The sequence below is a fragment of the Tauraco erythrolophus genome, chromosome 4, assembly GCF_009769465.1.
Source record: "Tauraco erythrolophus isolate bTauEry1 chromosome 4, bTauEry1.pri, whole genome shotgun sequence".
NCBI lineage: Eukaryota > Metazoa > Chordata > Aves > Musophagiformes > Musophagidae > Tauraco > Tauraco erythrolophus.
In genome coordinates, this window is record NC_141468.1 from 84,088,521 (window position 1) to 84,105,138 (window position 16,618).

The 16,618-nt window shown below is 39.0% G+C and overlaps 1 protein-coding gene across 2 annotated transcripts in view; it reads left to right on the forward strand.

Moving 5' to 3' along the window:
• Positions 1–13,567, forward strand: part of EPS8 (EGFR pathway substrate 8, signaling adaptor) — a 58,128-nt gene extending 44,561 nt beyond the window's left edge. For both annotated transcript variants that reach the window (XM_086610602.1, XM_086610603.1), the window contains 4 exons: positions 4,459–4,696; positions 7,650–7,830; positions 8,307–8,436; positions 13,454–13,567. In XM_086610602.1, the coding sequence (XP_086466728.1) occupies positions 4,459–4,696; positions 7,650–7,830; positions 8,307–8,436; positions 13,454–13,567 (663 nt within the window). The remainder of the gene's footprint in view (positions 1–4,458; positions 4,697–7,649; positions 7,831–8,306; positions 8,437–13,453) is intronic.
• The last annotated feature ends 3,051 nt before the right edge of the window (positions 13,568–16,618 follow it).

Below are 16,618 nucleotides of genomic sequence, written 5' to 3' on the forward strand. Positions count from 1 at the left end.
AGTGTCATAGTGTCATACTCCTCTTTTGCCAACTCGTATCTTTCCTGCAGATCATTAAGTGTCTGATAATGAAGAGATGCAGTTGCCAGGTGTTCATTTCACAGTGTCCAAAGAGATGTCATAATTTTTGACCAAGAGCCAGTATGTCTTTTATCTCATTTCATGTCAAATGCTCTTTCAAGTTGCCATCAGACCGAGGCTTTTTGATGGCTTTAAAAAAAAAAGTTGCTTCTTGTCCAATTCACCATTGATCTAATCCCAAATTAAGAGATGCCAGTTATTACAAAAAAAATGTACTGAATAGTTATAAAAAGGATTTGATTATTAATTAAAAATCCCCAGTTTGCTCATTATTTTTCTTTTTTTTTTTTTTTTTAAGAAATGAAGACTAGTTCTAGCCTAATACCAGTTTGAATAAGTAAATTCTGTCTAAATATCTCCTTCTTTCATCCTAATGTACTTCTTGGTTTCTGGCAAGATTCTAGCAAGGCAGGTTTGTAACTACAATGAAAACATAAATTCTTTACACCCCGTGAAGAGCTAGTTAGGTGACTTGTAATGGGATTTAACAGCTCATAACAGCTGAGCCCACCCAAGGAAACTCTGGCAAAAGACCTCTCTTGAAATTTGCTCTTCCAGTCTTGGGTACCTCGCTGTCCCTTTTGGGTGAAGACAAGTAGTTGGTTTTCTCTTCTGTCTTAAAATGAGTCTCAAGAAAACAAGCCACAATGCTGTTGACAACACTGAGGCTGAATGCTCTGCAGCCTTCTTGGTGGACTTCTGTCACTGTGCAAACAGGAATGTGGCACTAAAATGTTCGGCAAGAGAGTAAATGAGAAGCTCTGTGTCTGTATTAAGGAGAGTGTTTCTCAGCAGTACTGCTAGTTATGGTTGTATCCAGTGCCTCTTTAATGCTAAGTCTGTATTTGCCATAGTTTCAGTACACATAGACCCTGGTTTTGATACCAAAATGTGTTGAAAATATGTTGTTCCCCATTTTTTTTTTTTTTTTACAATGATCAAGAATTAGGGTTGATACCATCAGCACTTTTATTCAAACTTATTATTTTGCTTACATTAAAATAGATCAAATCATACTAAATCTTGATTTTTGACAAGGTGCAGCCCGTAGTGTGCTGAAAAATAGCTTTGGGATGTCTCTGTTTTTCCTATAAAAACAATGATTTTCTGGCAAAAAATAAGGAAAAAAAAATCTAGTCCCAGCAAGCTTTTCTGGTGTATCTAGATTTCTAATGAGTGTGTATCATCACTGTTCCAAATAATTTAAAGGATTTGTTCTAATTTGTATGAGTTGAGGGTTGCACATTTATTTTTAAAAGAAGAAAATATGAGGAAGAAGGAAAAAAAAAAACCACCCAGAATTGTTCTTTGTTCAGATGAATGCCAGCAAATTAGTGAGTACATGTCTGTCAGCAGCAACCTTTACCTCATTTTCTAAGCTAGCCAACATTTCTTAGGCTAAAATAAATAAATCCATCTTTTAATACCTGCCTTGACTTAATTCTTGTTGTTCTACAGTTCCAAGTGTTCTCTGCGTTCGATTTTCAGTCCATTGTCCGTTTTTTTGTTTGGGCTTTGTATTTTATTAAACCTCTTTCTAAGTTTCCGTCTGGGTAGGTGCTTTGAGAAGAGTTCATTGCTTATATGGTGTCACATATGTCTGTGTTTTAGCCAACATTTGGCTCATTATTCAAAAAAAGAACGTGAGAATACGCCATGATGTGAGGTGTTTAGTGAGTAAGAAGAAGTAATTGTTAGCACTGATGTTCCTTTGCTTTAAATTGCTAATATATGTGAAATTTCGGGAGTGGGGTGCAAGTCAGTTACTTTTTACCTTTGTAACAATACTCATCCATGTGATTTACTCCATTTTCCTCACAGCAACTGCTGGGAGAGCTTTCAGAGGTAACAAAATTACTCTTCGGATGTTGAAGCTCAAAAATGACTCTCTTGGACTGTGTAGTTACCAAATTCCATAGTGCATGCTCGTTTTGTTTGTAGCAATGAATAGAAGTGATGGGATGAATGTGTGGATGTCCTCAAAAGATCTGGAGTTAAAAAAGGAAGAATTAAAAAAAGAAGTGTTTAATGTGATTCGAATGTATAATTGGCTTTTGGTCAGTGTTCAACAAAATGTGAAGTGTATTTCAATGCGGTTCCATCTGTAAATTTAGAATTTGAGTGATGCTTCCAGTTTAATTTTTATTTTCACTCCAGCAAGTCGTTTCGATGAGGCTTGTGATTGCAGTGCAACATGTGTTTGAAACTCCATCAGTAGCATCCATTGAGAGCTACGTGCAGTGTTTAGCTATCACTTTTTCTGGATTATGATTGTGGTGATGTGCAGTTGATGCCTTGGTTTGTCATGATTCCTCCCTACGATAAAAAGAGCCCTGCTTTTTCCTTGCATGTTGTTTAAGAAGGTGAGGGCACACATCAGGGTACATCGTGGAGATAACAGTCTAGCAATTTGAATTTGTGAACAAGATTAAAAAAATATATGAATATCATTAGAACATTTTAATATCTGTGAAATTCTTAAAATAATTAACGAGATTTTAGATATACCATAGTACATCTGTGTATCATAAATTAAAGTATACTTACTATATACCTAGTAGGCACTCTCTTTCCACCAAAGGAGAGGTTTCTTAAATATACATTGTTCTGCTTGTTCTCTTTTATATTATGCATTTCACTTTTTTTTTCATTCTAAAAAGCATTTTTTGTCCTAACACTGAAGTAGTAGAATACAGAAAAGTCAATGATATATTTTTTTAATCTCCCCCCAATGCACTGCACAAGGTGAACACAAAGTAGTTGAGACAAATGCCTTTGAACAACTAAGTGCTAAAGCAAAATAAAAACAAAAACCCCAAACCTGAAAAGGTTTAATGGGGTTTTGAAGGTTTATTGTAAGACTATATGTTTGCCCCAGCAGCTGACTACTACAATTTAAGTGAAAAATTATCAAAGGGAAACAAAAGACTTTTTTTCCTAGGCTTAATTGACTGGCCATAGAAGCTGATGGGATAAATTTTCTGCTGGTGTAACTCAGCATAGCTGAGCTGCAATGGTCCCAGTTTGCATTCACAGAAAAATGCCTTAGACTTACCGGGTTGGGGATTCCTGTATAAGGGCTGTTGCTGACATTTAATGAAAGTTTGACTTGTCAGGCCAGAGATGTGCTGCTCAGATTCTAACATACACGGCTCGTACAAATACTTCCCTACTTGATCTGCCATAAACCCTCTGCCTCCAAGGAAATAGGGAAGAGTATTTCAGGAAGGAGCAATGAATCTGGGGAATGCGCTCATCTATTTTCATACCAGAGTAAGCAGACTTCTCATAACTAAGAAATGAGGCATCCCTGTTGAGCAAACAAACTTTAATATTAAACTTTTAAGCTGTGTTAGTCCAAAACTGCTGAGAGGGAGCACTTTTAAAATAATGAGATGTGGAGTTTGAACTGTTTGAAAGAAAAGGGTAGCAAAGGTTGCTTATGAACTTCTGGCTTTGTCTGTCACTGGTATTGCTTTGGGAAAATCTATGCCTCTTGTAACCAGTGCTATTCTAAAGGCAAAGAAGGAGACAAGAAACTATTCCCCAGAATTATTCTTGAGACACTTGCCAGTTAGTTGTTAGCAGCAAGATAATTTGCATGTTATTAGAACATTACATAAAGTCAGGGGAAACAACCCAACAGCCCTATTCCAAGAATTATGGAGTTTGTAGTTCGTGGTGGGTTGTTGTTTTTTTTTTTTTGTAATTGTTGTGTTGAGGTGGCATATAGTGATCACACAAGTAGCTGAAATGGCACAACTGAATGGGTAGGAGGAGCAGGAACCGCTTAAATGGCATCTGCAGTTCAAGAAACATGGTGTTATCCCAACCTCAGTGACATTTGTGAGTTAAACCATTAGTCAGGCTTAGGGGTAGCTGGATATGTTTGGTTTTAGCTATTTTTTGCGTAACATTTCTAAAATAGAATCATAGAATGGTTTGGGTTGGAAGGGACCTCAAAGATCATCTAGTTCCAACCCCCCTGCCATGGGCAGGGAAATCCTCCACTACACCAGGTTGCCAATATATATAAATATTGGCAACCAAAATATTTGGGTTTATACTGATAAGCTCCAAAGCTGTTCAAAATTGCCAGGTAATAGAACTCTGGAATTGAAAAACAATTTCATTTATAGAAATCATCTATATAAAAATGTGTTTAAGATTAATTTTGTGGCTGACAGAAAAGGAAACCGATGTCAAACGTTGATGTTGTGGCAAATTTGGGAACGATATCTGGCAAGTAAGATGTTTTCTTGCAAGAAATGAAGTGAGGTGGTGCAAAGCATCCCAGTGTTTTCTGCAGAAACCTGGCTTTGCCTGACTTCTTGTCTGAGGTTCGTTGTCGAACCGAGTCTCTCTGCATCTTTTCAGAAACAACGGACGGACTACGTTGCAAAACAGCCTGATCCAGTTCCTGCTACTCCTTCACCGCCTCCAACACCTGCTCCAGTCCTCGCCACTGTCCCCCTCCCTCCCAGTGCACCAGCACCTATACCAGTTCCCGTGCCCAAAGCGCCAGTGACCATCAGCCGCCAAAGCAGCACCTCGAGCGACAGCGGCGGGAGCGTTGCACGAGACACCCAGAGGCAGAAGCAAGTTCCTGTGGATCGTAAGTTTGTCCAAGAAGCAAGAAAAAAAAGTATTTCTCCTTGTGTGTTTTGCTTAATCCTTAAATTCCTTAAAGCCTTGTGTTTCAGATAAATGTTTCGTTTTAAGCCAATGTTTAAATTACACATTTTCTACATGTGCGTGTTCTGAACCTCACATGATGGTAAAACGGAAACCCAAGCAGTTACAAAAGGAGGGTGAGTTTCACACACACACACACACACACACACACACAAATGATCATTTTATTTCCATGTAAGATGGACTTGCCTGCAGTACCAGGTGTGTTTCCTTGAATCCACCATGGCCTTCTCTATCCATTGCAGATGGAAAACGTGAAGACCATCCTGGTTTCAGGTACAGGGTGTGAGGTGTGAAGGGTTACTGCATGCTAAGAGGTTACATAGAATCATAGAATGGTTTGAGTTGGAAGGGACCTTAAAGATCATCTAGTTCTAACCCCCCTGTCATGGGCAGGGACACCCTTCACTACACCAGGTTGCCCAAAGCCTCATCCAACCTGGCCTTGAACACTGCCAGGGATGGGGCAGCCACAACTTCTCTGGGCAACCTGTTCCAGTGCCTTACCACCCTCAGAGTGAAGAATTTCTTCCTTAGATCTGATCTAAATCTCCCCTCTTTCAGTTTAAAGCCATTGCCCCTTGTCTTATCACTACACACCCTCAGAAAAAGCCCCTCTCCAGCTTTCTTGTAGGCCCCCTTAAAATACTGGAAGGCTGCTATAAGATCACCCCAGAGCCTTCTCTTCTCCAGGCTGAACAGCCCCAACTCTCTCAGCCTGTCTTCATAGCAGAGGTGCTCCAGCCCTCGGATCATCTTTGTGGCCCTCCTCTGGACTCAATCCAGCAGCTCCATGTCCTTCTTGTACTGGGGACTCCAGAGCTGAACGCAGTATTCCAGGTGGGGTCAAGACATCTGTGGCCCTCTCAGCCACCCACAAGAGGTCCTGTGCCCTCCCGGGAGCTGTCGTTCAAGCCCGGTTAATGGGCTTCAGGTACCTCCCAGTCCTTGCAGAATAGCTGCCTCTGCAAAGGTAATGGGCAACCCTGCCCGTACCCCTGCTGCCCACATGCCCACCTGAACCCTGCAGAGAACACGTGGTGTAGTACCTGCTTCACGACGAGATTGTCTTATTTATTGATGATAATGCATCTAGCACCAGTAAGAATCTGTTGGCTAACAGCTAAATATTTGTCTTTTGACATAGTCTTGGTCTAGATAAGACATAAGTCTTTCAAAATCTGTGTAAATAGAAGGAAGATAGCAATTTTCTGGCTGTCTTCCTGTTTGGGAAAATAACTGGTGCATGCTTTGATAACATTGCCTAAAGGCTTTACTCGTGTATCCCATCTCAGACCTTCACATATCACTGAGCACATGTCATTTTGGCTTCTGATCCACACTCTGGGGGAAAAAAAACACCACCACAATAGGGCCCGAATGCCTCAGATATTTTACTAGAGATATTTTATCCACTTTCAACCTAGGGCTATTTTGTAAAAGAAAAAAGAAAATGACTAAACCAAGGGTTTTTCCTTTTTTTTTTGATGATGATTAAAAAAAAAAATCCTAGAAACCTATGTAAAGCTTGTTTTTATTTGTCTAACTGGCTAGAGATATTGATCCTTGGAGAGATTTTGGAAGGAGATAAAAGGAAAGTAGAGAAAGACACATTTTTTTGCTATCTTTCCGTTTTTTCATATTGAAGTTGTGTCATTTTCCTCTGTTGCTATCAGTGTAATGGGAGAAAAAGAATAGTTTTTAACATCCCAGTGCATCAGAGAAGGTGCAGTAGTTACTGTTTGTATATCAAAGTGAGAAGGTTGAGTAAAGATGACTAAAACTATCTTGGCAAGGAAATCCTGAGAATTTTTGAAATCAGTTGAAAGTTGTGTGTCAAAGTATTTTTATAGCAATTCCGGAGTTACTGCATGAAGAGTTTATCTGTGCTTATTCAGCATTTTTTCAGTGCCCAAAGAGGTATTTAAGAGATATTTACACCCTTTTGGGGTTCTACCTATTTTCGTGAAATTATCCATAGACCTTTTATATTCATTTTAAACAATTTTCAGTGTCGTTATAATTGATTTTGTTGAAATGCATGAAAAGCATTTCAGTTCGTTGCCTACTATCGACCAGCAACTGAACTAAATGCTTCAGACTGATGGGTTCTGTGGGATAGCAAATTTGTACAGTTTTTTGTAAAAAAAAAAAAGAGAAAAAAATCTTGCCCAATTCCTTTGTCTCTGGTTAGAGCAGCTACTTTTTTTTTTTAAACGTTTTTTATTTTATTGCGAAGTGCGACATTGTTTCAGCTACCCAGTCACTCCAGCCTTGGAGTGAATTCAAATTTCTTTAAACTCCTCCAAAAATTTGATTACTAATAATAGCTTATTAGATCTAAGGTGATATGTGTCAGCAGCAGTGAGGTTTTTTTTTTTCCTACATTGATTTTCACTAAAAAGTTGAGCTTTCAGTTAAAAAATGTTTGTGGAAAGTGCTGCCTTTCCCCAGTGTAAGGAATCTTATATTCTTCCTCATCTTTTTTGTTTTGATTTTTAAAACATCGTAATTCTAAATGAAGAAATGCAGATGATGACATTTGAATAACCCTCTGTGCCCGTTTTCTTCTACAGCTTGGTTGCTGTCAGACTGATCTGTGCCTCTGTGCGACATCAAGCTCATCTCCTCATTCTAGGGTCTCAGTTGAATTTTGGGGCATTTTTTTGCTTTTGTTTTGTTTTGTGAAGAGAGGAGTGGGAATACTGAAATCTTCCCAGGGAAAAAAAGAGAACAATAATTCAGTCAGATCTAGTGAATGAATCTTTAAAGAAAAAAAATACGGTTTAAGATTTGAAGTGACGTATAAGAAATGACTTGACTTTGGTAAGGCAACCTTGAGAATAACTCCTGTGGGGCATCTCTCTCTCTAGGCAGGAAATCGCAGATGGAAGAGGTGCAGGATGAACTTGTTCACCGTCTCACCATCGGCCGGAGCGCTGCCCAGAGGAAGTTCCACGTGCCACGACCAAACATCCCGGTAGTTAACATCACTTACGACTCTTCACCTGAGGATGTGAAAGCGTGGTTGCAGTCCAAAGGATTCAACCCTGTGTAAGTTTGAAGGAAAATGTAAGAAGTCTATGATTCTATGATTCTAAGTCGTCTTAAAATGATTTTCCTGTCACTAAGTAGGATGTGGTCTGCCCCCTTTTTAAATCCATCAGCCTTTTGAAAATCAAGACACATCAGCTATACCCTTGGAAAAAAGAATCTGTTTTTACAAATACAGGGGTTTTTTTAAATGTACATATAGGTGTCTGTTTGATCTATCTATCTATCTATATATGAATATAGTTTTAGATCTATGTAGAGAGATATATATTCAGAAAAAAATATATATATTAGCCTCCAACAAAAGGTACTGGTTATGACAGATAATGAACTGGCTTCAAGTATCCTGTTGCATGAAGTTTAGTCTTGATTTAGTAGCCCTACCTGAGACAATGTGGGATGAAGACAACGTATTTCTCTCCCTTAGCCAGCGTAATTTTGCTTATTTCTTATTTCTTCCCTTGGCGTGGCTCCAGGACTGTCAACAGCCTTGGTGTGCTGACGGGTGCTCAACTTTTCTCCCTCAATAAAGAGGAACTGAGGACTGTTTGCCCAGAAGGGTCCAGAGTCTACAGCCAAATTACGGTACAGAAATCTGCTTTGGAGGTACGTCTTATGCTGGGTCGATGTTTCTGAACCCATAGACCTAAATAGCTCTTTCTGTGAGGCAGCTGTTTGTTTTTTTATCTCAGTTCCCATCATGTTGATAAGCATTGTTTATACCTCAGTTATTTGGTATTAATCTGTTGAAACAGCATTCCTCAAAGCACCAAGTGAGATCTCTCCTCGTTTCTAAAGGGGTCCATAAAGCTTTAGAAGAAGTGCATGGTAGTACTCAAGTTGAAGTTGTTCCATGCTGTAATCAGGCTGCCAGAAAACAAAGTGAGCCAAAAAAGACTTTGGGAAAAACAACAGAACAGAGTGAAATGCCTTTTTTCTTGCCTGTTGCTCTGCCTGGTACTTGGACAAACAGGTACTCCTGGTACTTTTGGTGGTGACAAAAGTTTTGCTTTATCTGTGTAGGGGAGATGTGATTTGTTAGGCATGAGAAAGTGGTAGAGTGAGCTCACTGTTGAATCTTGAAGCCTTTCAGGTTGAAAGGTGGGGCATCTGTATTGGCGGTTCCTGAGTGGACACTGTGTTTGCAGAATTACTAAGTTAAGGATAAAAAGTATTGTATCTCTGTATTCATTGCTCTGCAGCAGTTTACTTCAGTTGTAGTAGTATTGTTCCTTAAACACCTTAAAAGCTTGTATACAGGGTTGTGCTAGGGAGAATGCTTTCCAATTTTAAATCAGGAAAATTGCAGATGCATCTACTTATTTTTTTTTTAAACTTACTGTGATAAGTGGAGAAATAAGCTTTATACTGTCTAGGGGTGAGATGAGCACAAATGAGAAGCTGTATTCACATCCTGTTTAAAACAAAACCTTGAAAAAAGATTAAAATGTGTCTTTGTCCCCTTATGAAGCTGGAACTATCTTGCTTAAATGATTTTAAGCTTTAAACATCAGGTGTGTTTTTAAAGAGAAGTTTAAGATGATGCATATTTTACAATTTACCTGATCAGTGTAGATCAGAGAGCATTGCTTTCTAACACTGTTAAACTTGCTTTATTCCCTTCTTCAATCTCTGTTTTTCTGTGAGAGGAAGAGAGAAATATTTCATTGTTATTCTTAGGAATATATGTCACTAAAGTCCAGTGCAATCCATCATTTCCTAGTGAAGATACATGTGTATTCTTCAACTTTTCTGGAATGTCAACAATCTTATTTCAGTTTCATAAATAAGACCTCTGATACTGAGATGGAAGTGCAAAAAAGAAAAAAACTTGTTAAAATCACTTAAACAAAAATTTACTTCCATATCATCATTAATAAGTGGTTTGTGGTTTATGGTTTAGAACTTTAAAGTAGTTTGTTTTTGTTTTTTTTCCTTATTATTTTTTTCTTTTAAATACAGCATTTCTTAGCAACGTGTTTCAGAATGTGATTAAAAGACTAACATATGGTATATACCTCAGGAGTGGTGACTTGGTGGAGGACATCAAAGAAATTAGGGTTTTAACTCTGCACTTAAAAGAACATTTACTTGTAAGAGTTGTTTGTCCTGTCAAAGGACTTGCTTATGTCCTGTAGGGTGTAAAAGTGACTCCATGATTATGCTATGCATTTATATGAATCTTTACTTACGTATCTAAGAAAGCACTCTTCACCTTTGGGGTGGAAGTCAGTTGGAAAAGCAGATTTGCACTGGATTGCAGAAGTCTCTCCTTTTTTTGGTCCGTGCTGTTACTCTGCTTGGCTCAGTTAGGTCTCATTCTGCAGGAAACTGAGCAGTCAAAACTTGTCTAATAAACTCTACAAGTGTTAATAAGCAGGTACTGAGAGTTAAACAAGGTCATTGGATTTTGTTAGTGAAAACGTCACTGAAATACTTATTTCTGCTTCAATTATTGGAGGTTTAAGTGATGAATTTCAGAATTTACCCAATTCCCGATTGCTTTAGCCTGTCAGTTGCTGAATTACCCAGAATGTGAAGGTGCATCTTCCTTCCTGCCTCTGTAGTCTTCCAAGTTGCAGGATTTAGGAAGGCTGTCCTCGTTTAAGAGAAGCTATAGGATATGAGTCACTCTCAGCCAAAATGTCTACATGTTACCTAGCCAAGACGAGCTTGGGTGTTCCAAAGAGGGCTATGTTCTTCCTGCTCCAACTGGAAATGCTTTTAATAACAGAAGCATTTAAGGACACACAGGGTGGCACTGATGTCAGACCTGTTTTACAGCCAAGCATTATTGCCTGCTTTTCATAAACAGTTACTGGCTTACGGGTTTGACCATAGTAATTGTCCTACGTGATGAATCAGTGACACGTTTTCTTGAAGTTCTGTAGCTGTGGCATCCTTTAGGTAGTATTTTGGTGTCATACTGCATTAAATGACCCAGGAGTTAAGTACAAATAACATTAGTAGCCAGAGACAGAGCAAACCCACGCACTCTCTAGCATTGCAGAACTCCTTTATTGTTTCTACTCAGGGTCTTCCACAAGTGTTGCTGGATTTGTACCATTTCTACAAGCTAGTGAAAGCCCTGCTTCTCAGATCTGGGGCTGTATTCCCAAATACTGATAACCAGATCTTCACCTGTATGCAGCTGCAAATTTCTTTCTGATGATGTTCTACCTCAGAGGAATTCGGTGTTTTGTAATTAGAATTCTCATTGTCGTTGGAATTTAGTAATTTTACCCTTATGAGGAAAAAAATGATAGGTACCATAACTTCAATAGTTTTACTTTATTTTCACGATAACTCCATTCAGCCCTGAATCACACCAGAGTTTAAAACATCCAAGGAAGCGAGACTCCTAATGGCCCCTGTGTCAACAGGCTGCAAGAGTGGGAAAGGTGTTTTGAGTTTAACAGCTTTCTGCACCCAGCTGAGCAAAAGCAAAAAGATAATTCTGTGTGGGACAGCAGAGAGCTGGCCCTCGCCAGGGCCAAACACCTCCTTTCTGCCAGAGGAGATGGTGGTGGCAGACTGATGTCTTCAGGAGGAGGCAGGACGCACCGCACACTTTATACTCATGAGAGTAGCATCCCCAGGAGCTGTTTTCTGGGGTGCTCCAGAATGTTGAAGTTCACATTATATACCAGATACAGCCCATCATAGCAACTTAGCTAGTCATCTACATGGATTCACGTTTCCATTGCAAAGTGAAAATATTAAGAGTCTCCATGTTTATGAGTTTTTATGGGTCCATTTCCTTAACTTTTGTTGAGCATTCCAAGCTCTGGTGTTGAAAAGCGCTGCAGAAGATAAGCATAGAGATGCAGTATCATCTCCAGAAGGAGATGTTTCAGGTCCGCATTCTCGTTGTCTTCCTACTCGTCAGTGGGAAGCATGGGCACACATCACTCTTAAACCAAAAATGGTTTCTACCTAATATGTGCATCAAATTGCCTGGAAGAGTAGCTTACTCTCTTCGACACCTCAGTGAAAAGAATGACCCAGGCACCCAAGTGGGATTGAACGATGGAGCTTACTGATACCTCATGATCTGGTTAGAGCCTAAGCTGGGTAAATCAGTAAGGCCAAGGTCTAGTAGTCTGTTCCAAAAACGGTATTCCCAAGAACAGCCCTAGGCTACTTAGCTACACCGTACCCCGTCTCTGAGTAGGATGTGTTGTGCCACGTGGTGTGTTGCAGTTGGTTTAGATGCGTTTCAAGCTCATCAGTCATGTTGTTATTGATGTTATCAGGAAGGTAAACCGTTTCAGCCTCGGCTGCTCAGTCATTTTCAGAAAAACATTTCCCTGTGACCTCTGATAAAGCACGTTGTCGGGTATCTGCTGATGTTTTTTATGCATGACTTCAGTAATGGGTGGCTGCTGCACTTGCTCTGTATCTGAAACGAAGTAGGCAAGGACAAGATGAATTAAGACAAATAAAAGTGCTCTCTCACCTTCAGGAGTCAATAATAAGCCCCTTGCTTTGCCCTTCCACTCTGGGAGGAGAGAGCAATGGTAATTTACCTAGGAGAAACATCCCAGGCTCCCTCTCTGTGGACACCTAACCTGTCTGCCAGGTAACAGCATCAGTGCATTGTAATAGATATAATGGGAAAAATCTAAATTAAATTTATGGAATGGATAAATTTTCAGAGTTCAGAATCAATTAAAGGATTCTGCCCTTAACAGTGTTGAAATTTGTTTCACAAACTTCAAAAACAGTTTCTGCTTCCTTATTCAGAGGCTATTTTGGAAGGTAGTTTTGAAGCTTGGAAGGTCGTGTCACAGCCGAATAACACAGTAGCGGGGTATGGCTCTTGCTTTATAATCCTCTAGTTTTATTCCAGTCATGCACACTGTGGAAAGTTCTGCTCTAGTGGATACGTGTCCTGGCCTTGCTAACAACTTCATTTACACTGTCAAAGCAATCTGTTTGCAGCTGGCTCAGCAAACCTGTTTTTCACCCTAAAAGGTGAAATAAAGCCTTGTCCTCATAATAGTGCACTGTTGCTAATATAGCAATAGGATTCAGTTCTTATTACTGTGCTCTAAGTTTGAAACTTGTGTCTCTAAACAGCAAATGCATGATGGTGTATTGTGTAACGTGGGATGCTAAGATCAGCTGTCTGAATCCTTAGGCCTTGGCTGTCCAAACCCGTGTGCATGCAGGAATTTTTTGTTTACATCAATCTAAACCCACCAAGGGTTTATGTACTTTAATTTCTAAATACGATTGCCCTGATTTTTAAGTACTCCAGGGTGTAATCCTAACAAACTTGCTGAGCTTTAACCCTGCTTTTACTGAAGCCATCTTTCACCCCATAGATATCCAACTCTTCCAGAGGCTTGTGTGAGGAGTAGAGATGCTCAGCAGCGCTAAAAGTCAAGCTGTCACTTTTAATAGTCTGTCGGTTCATTTCTGGTCCACATTTAAGGATGGTGTAAATACTTTCCTATTCCAAATGTTATTTAACCAGATTCTTAAGGCATATTTAGTTCTGGAGCTGCAAGGTGAGTTTAATTTGTTCAAACATCTCTCTTAATAAAACGCTAGCAGAAGAACTTCATCTTATGTCAAAACCACGAGTAAACTCTTTTTCTTTTTTATTTGTTTATAGGCTAACAGTGGTAGTTCAGAACTGCAAGAAATCATGAGAAGGAGACAAGAAAAAATCAGTGCAGCTGCCACAGATTCAGGTGTGGAGTCCTTTGATGAAGGAAACAGCCACTAAATGTTTTTCCTCCTTTCTTTAATTCCATTGTCCGTAGCATTATACCATCCAGCTTTGCTTTAGGAAGCAGTGAAGGGGAATGTCTTATTACATTGTAAAAGTAACTAGCCACCATAAAGAAAATTTACAGTAGTCTCCACAGAAGTACCTGCTGCTGGCTTCTCATCATTAAAAATAAACAGATGGCAAATTCTATGGAGGTTCCTGACAGGTGAAAACATTAGCACATGATTCATTTCCACCCAAAGATGAGTCTTGGCTTTATGGAATTAATACGACAGATTATCTGGAACATGTCTTTGTTTGTGATTCATCTGAGGGAAGCTGAGCCAGCAATAAAAAAGCATTTGAACCCTTCAGTAATAATACGATTCTGAATTCCATCTCTTGCTGTAGTGTGCAATTATGCCTTTTTGGCTCAGGCTTTCTTGTCATGCTTTTGGCTGCAGGATGTTTAGTTGATGCCAGCAGAGAGGAAAGGTTTAGAGAATGAACAGCAGCCCAACATAGGCTGAATCTTTCTTGCATCACTCCCGAGATGTTTTATTACTAATGTTGCTGTTTATAGCAAAATAATACCCTGTACATTGATTTTATCAATACTTCACTCGTGATGAACTATAATATTGCACAAGAAGGAACAACTAGAAAATAGTAACACAACTCAGCTAAAAGAGGTGATCAGATCTGCTGTAGAAAGCCATGAAACAACTCACAGTACTTTTATTTTATTAATATACTTGCATTTTTTTTGCTTGTAACTTAACCCATCAAAAGAACAGTGTATAATCTAGACTTCTTTGTGTGCTGATCCCAGATGTCAGTTTTTTCCTTATGTAAAAAGCTATCGTTCCTTTATAATGTAATCTTTGGAGAAAGTGGATTCCTGGAGGCAAAAGGAGGAGAAAAGGAAACATCCCTTCCAGCAAATATTATTTTTGAAGATGCAATGATTTTTGTCACAAAAATGTTCTGTTATTTCACATGGTCGTGTGATTTATATATAATATATGTATTATATATAATATATAATATCACTTAATTCAGATTTAATCGTCTAGTTTGATTAAGTTTCATAGTGCCTTTTTCACATGAATCAGCTTAAAGTCTGCAATAAACAGTATTTCTTGTCTGTTAAACAGTTGTATCTTTGTCACTACAAAGATGGTTATCAAAAATAAGAACGTGTTCTTCATTTTTGCCAGTAGTTTGCTCTTCCTCTGCGTACAAGGGAAAAAAAGAATCCTATCCATTTTTCATAAAAGAAAAAGTAAAATCTTAATAAAGATGTTTAGTGCCATTTATTGTAAATGTCCTTACAAAAACTTCTTCTGTGTGTTCATTATGTGTCTGTGGATATTTTTACATTTAATATGTACTCTTTATGCCTGTGAAAAGTACGTAGGTTCTGCCTACATAATTTTTCTTCTTTTCTTCTACCTATCTTTTTTCTTCATTTAAACGTAGTCTTATCCAGAAATGGGTCAAGAAGTGACGAATCCCAAGCTGAAGATTCCAACTGCCATAGCAATCACTGAGAAACGGATTCTTGTCTTACCCAGTGAAAGAAACGATGATTCTCGATTGCTTTCTCCCTATAGGAAACATTTGAACCAGCACACCTGCGTGATAACTGCATCCGTTCAACCTATATAATTAGTTTTATGGGGGGAAATTGTCTGTCTCGCTGCCTGTCCTATCATCAAAGGTCAAGCCAGGTCCTCCAAAGGCTTGATGTATTCTCTGATTCACATTTAAACATTTCCTTTTCCCCACCCTCTCTAGTAAGCATCCATACCTAGCCTGAAGAGTGTTCGCTGCACAGCAGTCCCCTACACTGGGTGGTGAATGACTAAGAAAATAAAGGGAGATCTGAAGCTACTCTTACATAGATCCTTTGTTACTTGTAAGGGCAGGAGTAGGAAACTTTTAAAAAGGTCTTTGAAACTCATATTTAAAAATTAGAGTCACTGTATTTTCTCAGGGAAAGTATGTCTGATTCCATAAAAGGTGTCGTGCTGGTTACCTGCACCTCTATTCCTCTGCTAATTAGCAAAACATGAAGCCAATATTCATCTTCTCTGCAAGCTTATTGTAGCATTCCACAGATGGTTTGCTTTTGCCCACAGGGAGGCATCAGCTCTTGAGAGTCTTCAGGCTTTGTGGAGTCTGGCATGCAGAGGTCTTGGAGGAAGCACCCATGTTTCACCTCTGAGAGAAGAGAGGTGGCTTCACAACTGGTTTTTTGAAGCTTGGTGCCTGTGTAGCTGTTCTAGTGGTCAGTTTGAGTGTGGTCAGTCTGCTCAGAGGCATTTGGGAGATAGTCAAGAGGAAAACAGGAAACGCCTTCCACGTACTTCAGGGATAAGCAGAATAATCTGGGGGTTAGGGGGTTGGTTTGGGGGGTTAATATATACTCTTTATACCTGTGAAAAGTACGTAGGTTCTACCTACATAATTTTTCTTCTTTTCTTCTACTTATCTTTTTTCTTCATTTAAACGTAGTCTTATCCAGAAATGGGTCAAGAAGTGACGAATCCCAAGCTGAAGATTCCAACTGCCATAGCAATCACTTTGTGTTTTTCATAGTTTTTAAATTAACTGCTAAAGACTTAACAGCCTAGTACAACTGGAGTTGTATTTACCCTTCAACTTTGCTGACTAGACTTTATGATTTCTGTGTTATAGTCTGTGAAATCTGACTGGCATTAAGGCAGATTATTCCCCTTTTTGCTGGAATTTCCTTGATGGCTTATGGCACTGCAGGGAGCTTCATCTCTCTGCTGTGCAGTTTTTGAATTTTCAGCTTGTTGACAGTTATGAGAAATCAAAAGGCCATCTCATATGGGGTTCCTCAAACGAAAATAAAATGTTTTCTTCAAATTGTCAGTGTTTTAAGTGAAAACAGTGGCCTAACGCAGTGTTTCATTCAAAATGTTTTCTTTAGGATTTGAGCAGTGATTTTGGGGTTTTTTTTACACTAATGTTTTAGAAAGACGTGATGCATGAAAGGTGTCTTTCAAAAGGAAGCAAAATAGTTTCTAAAATGTC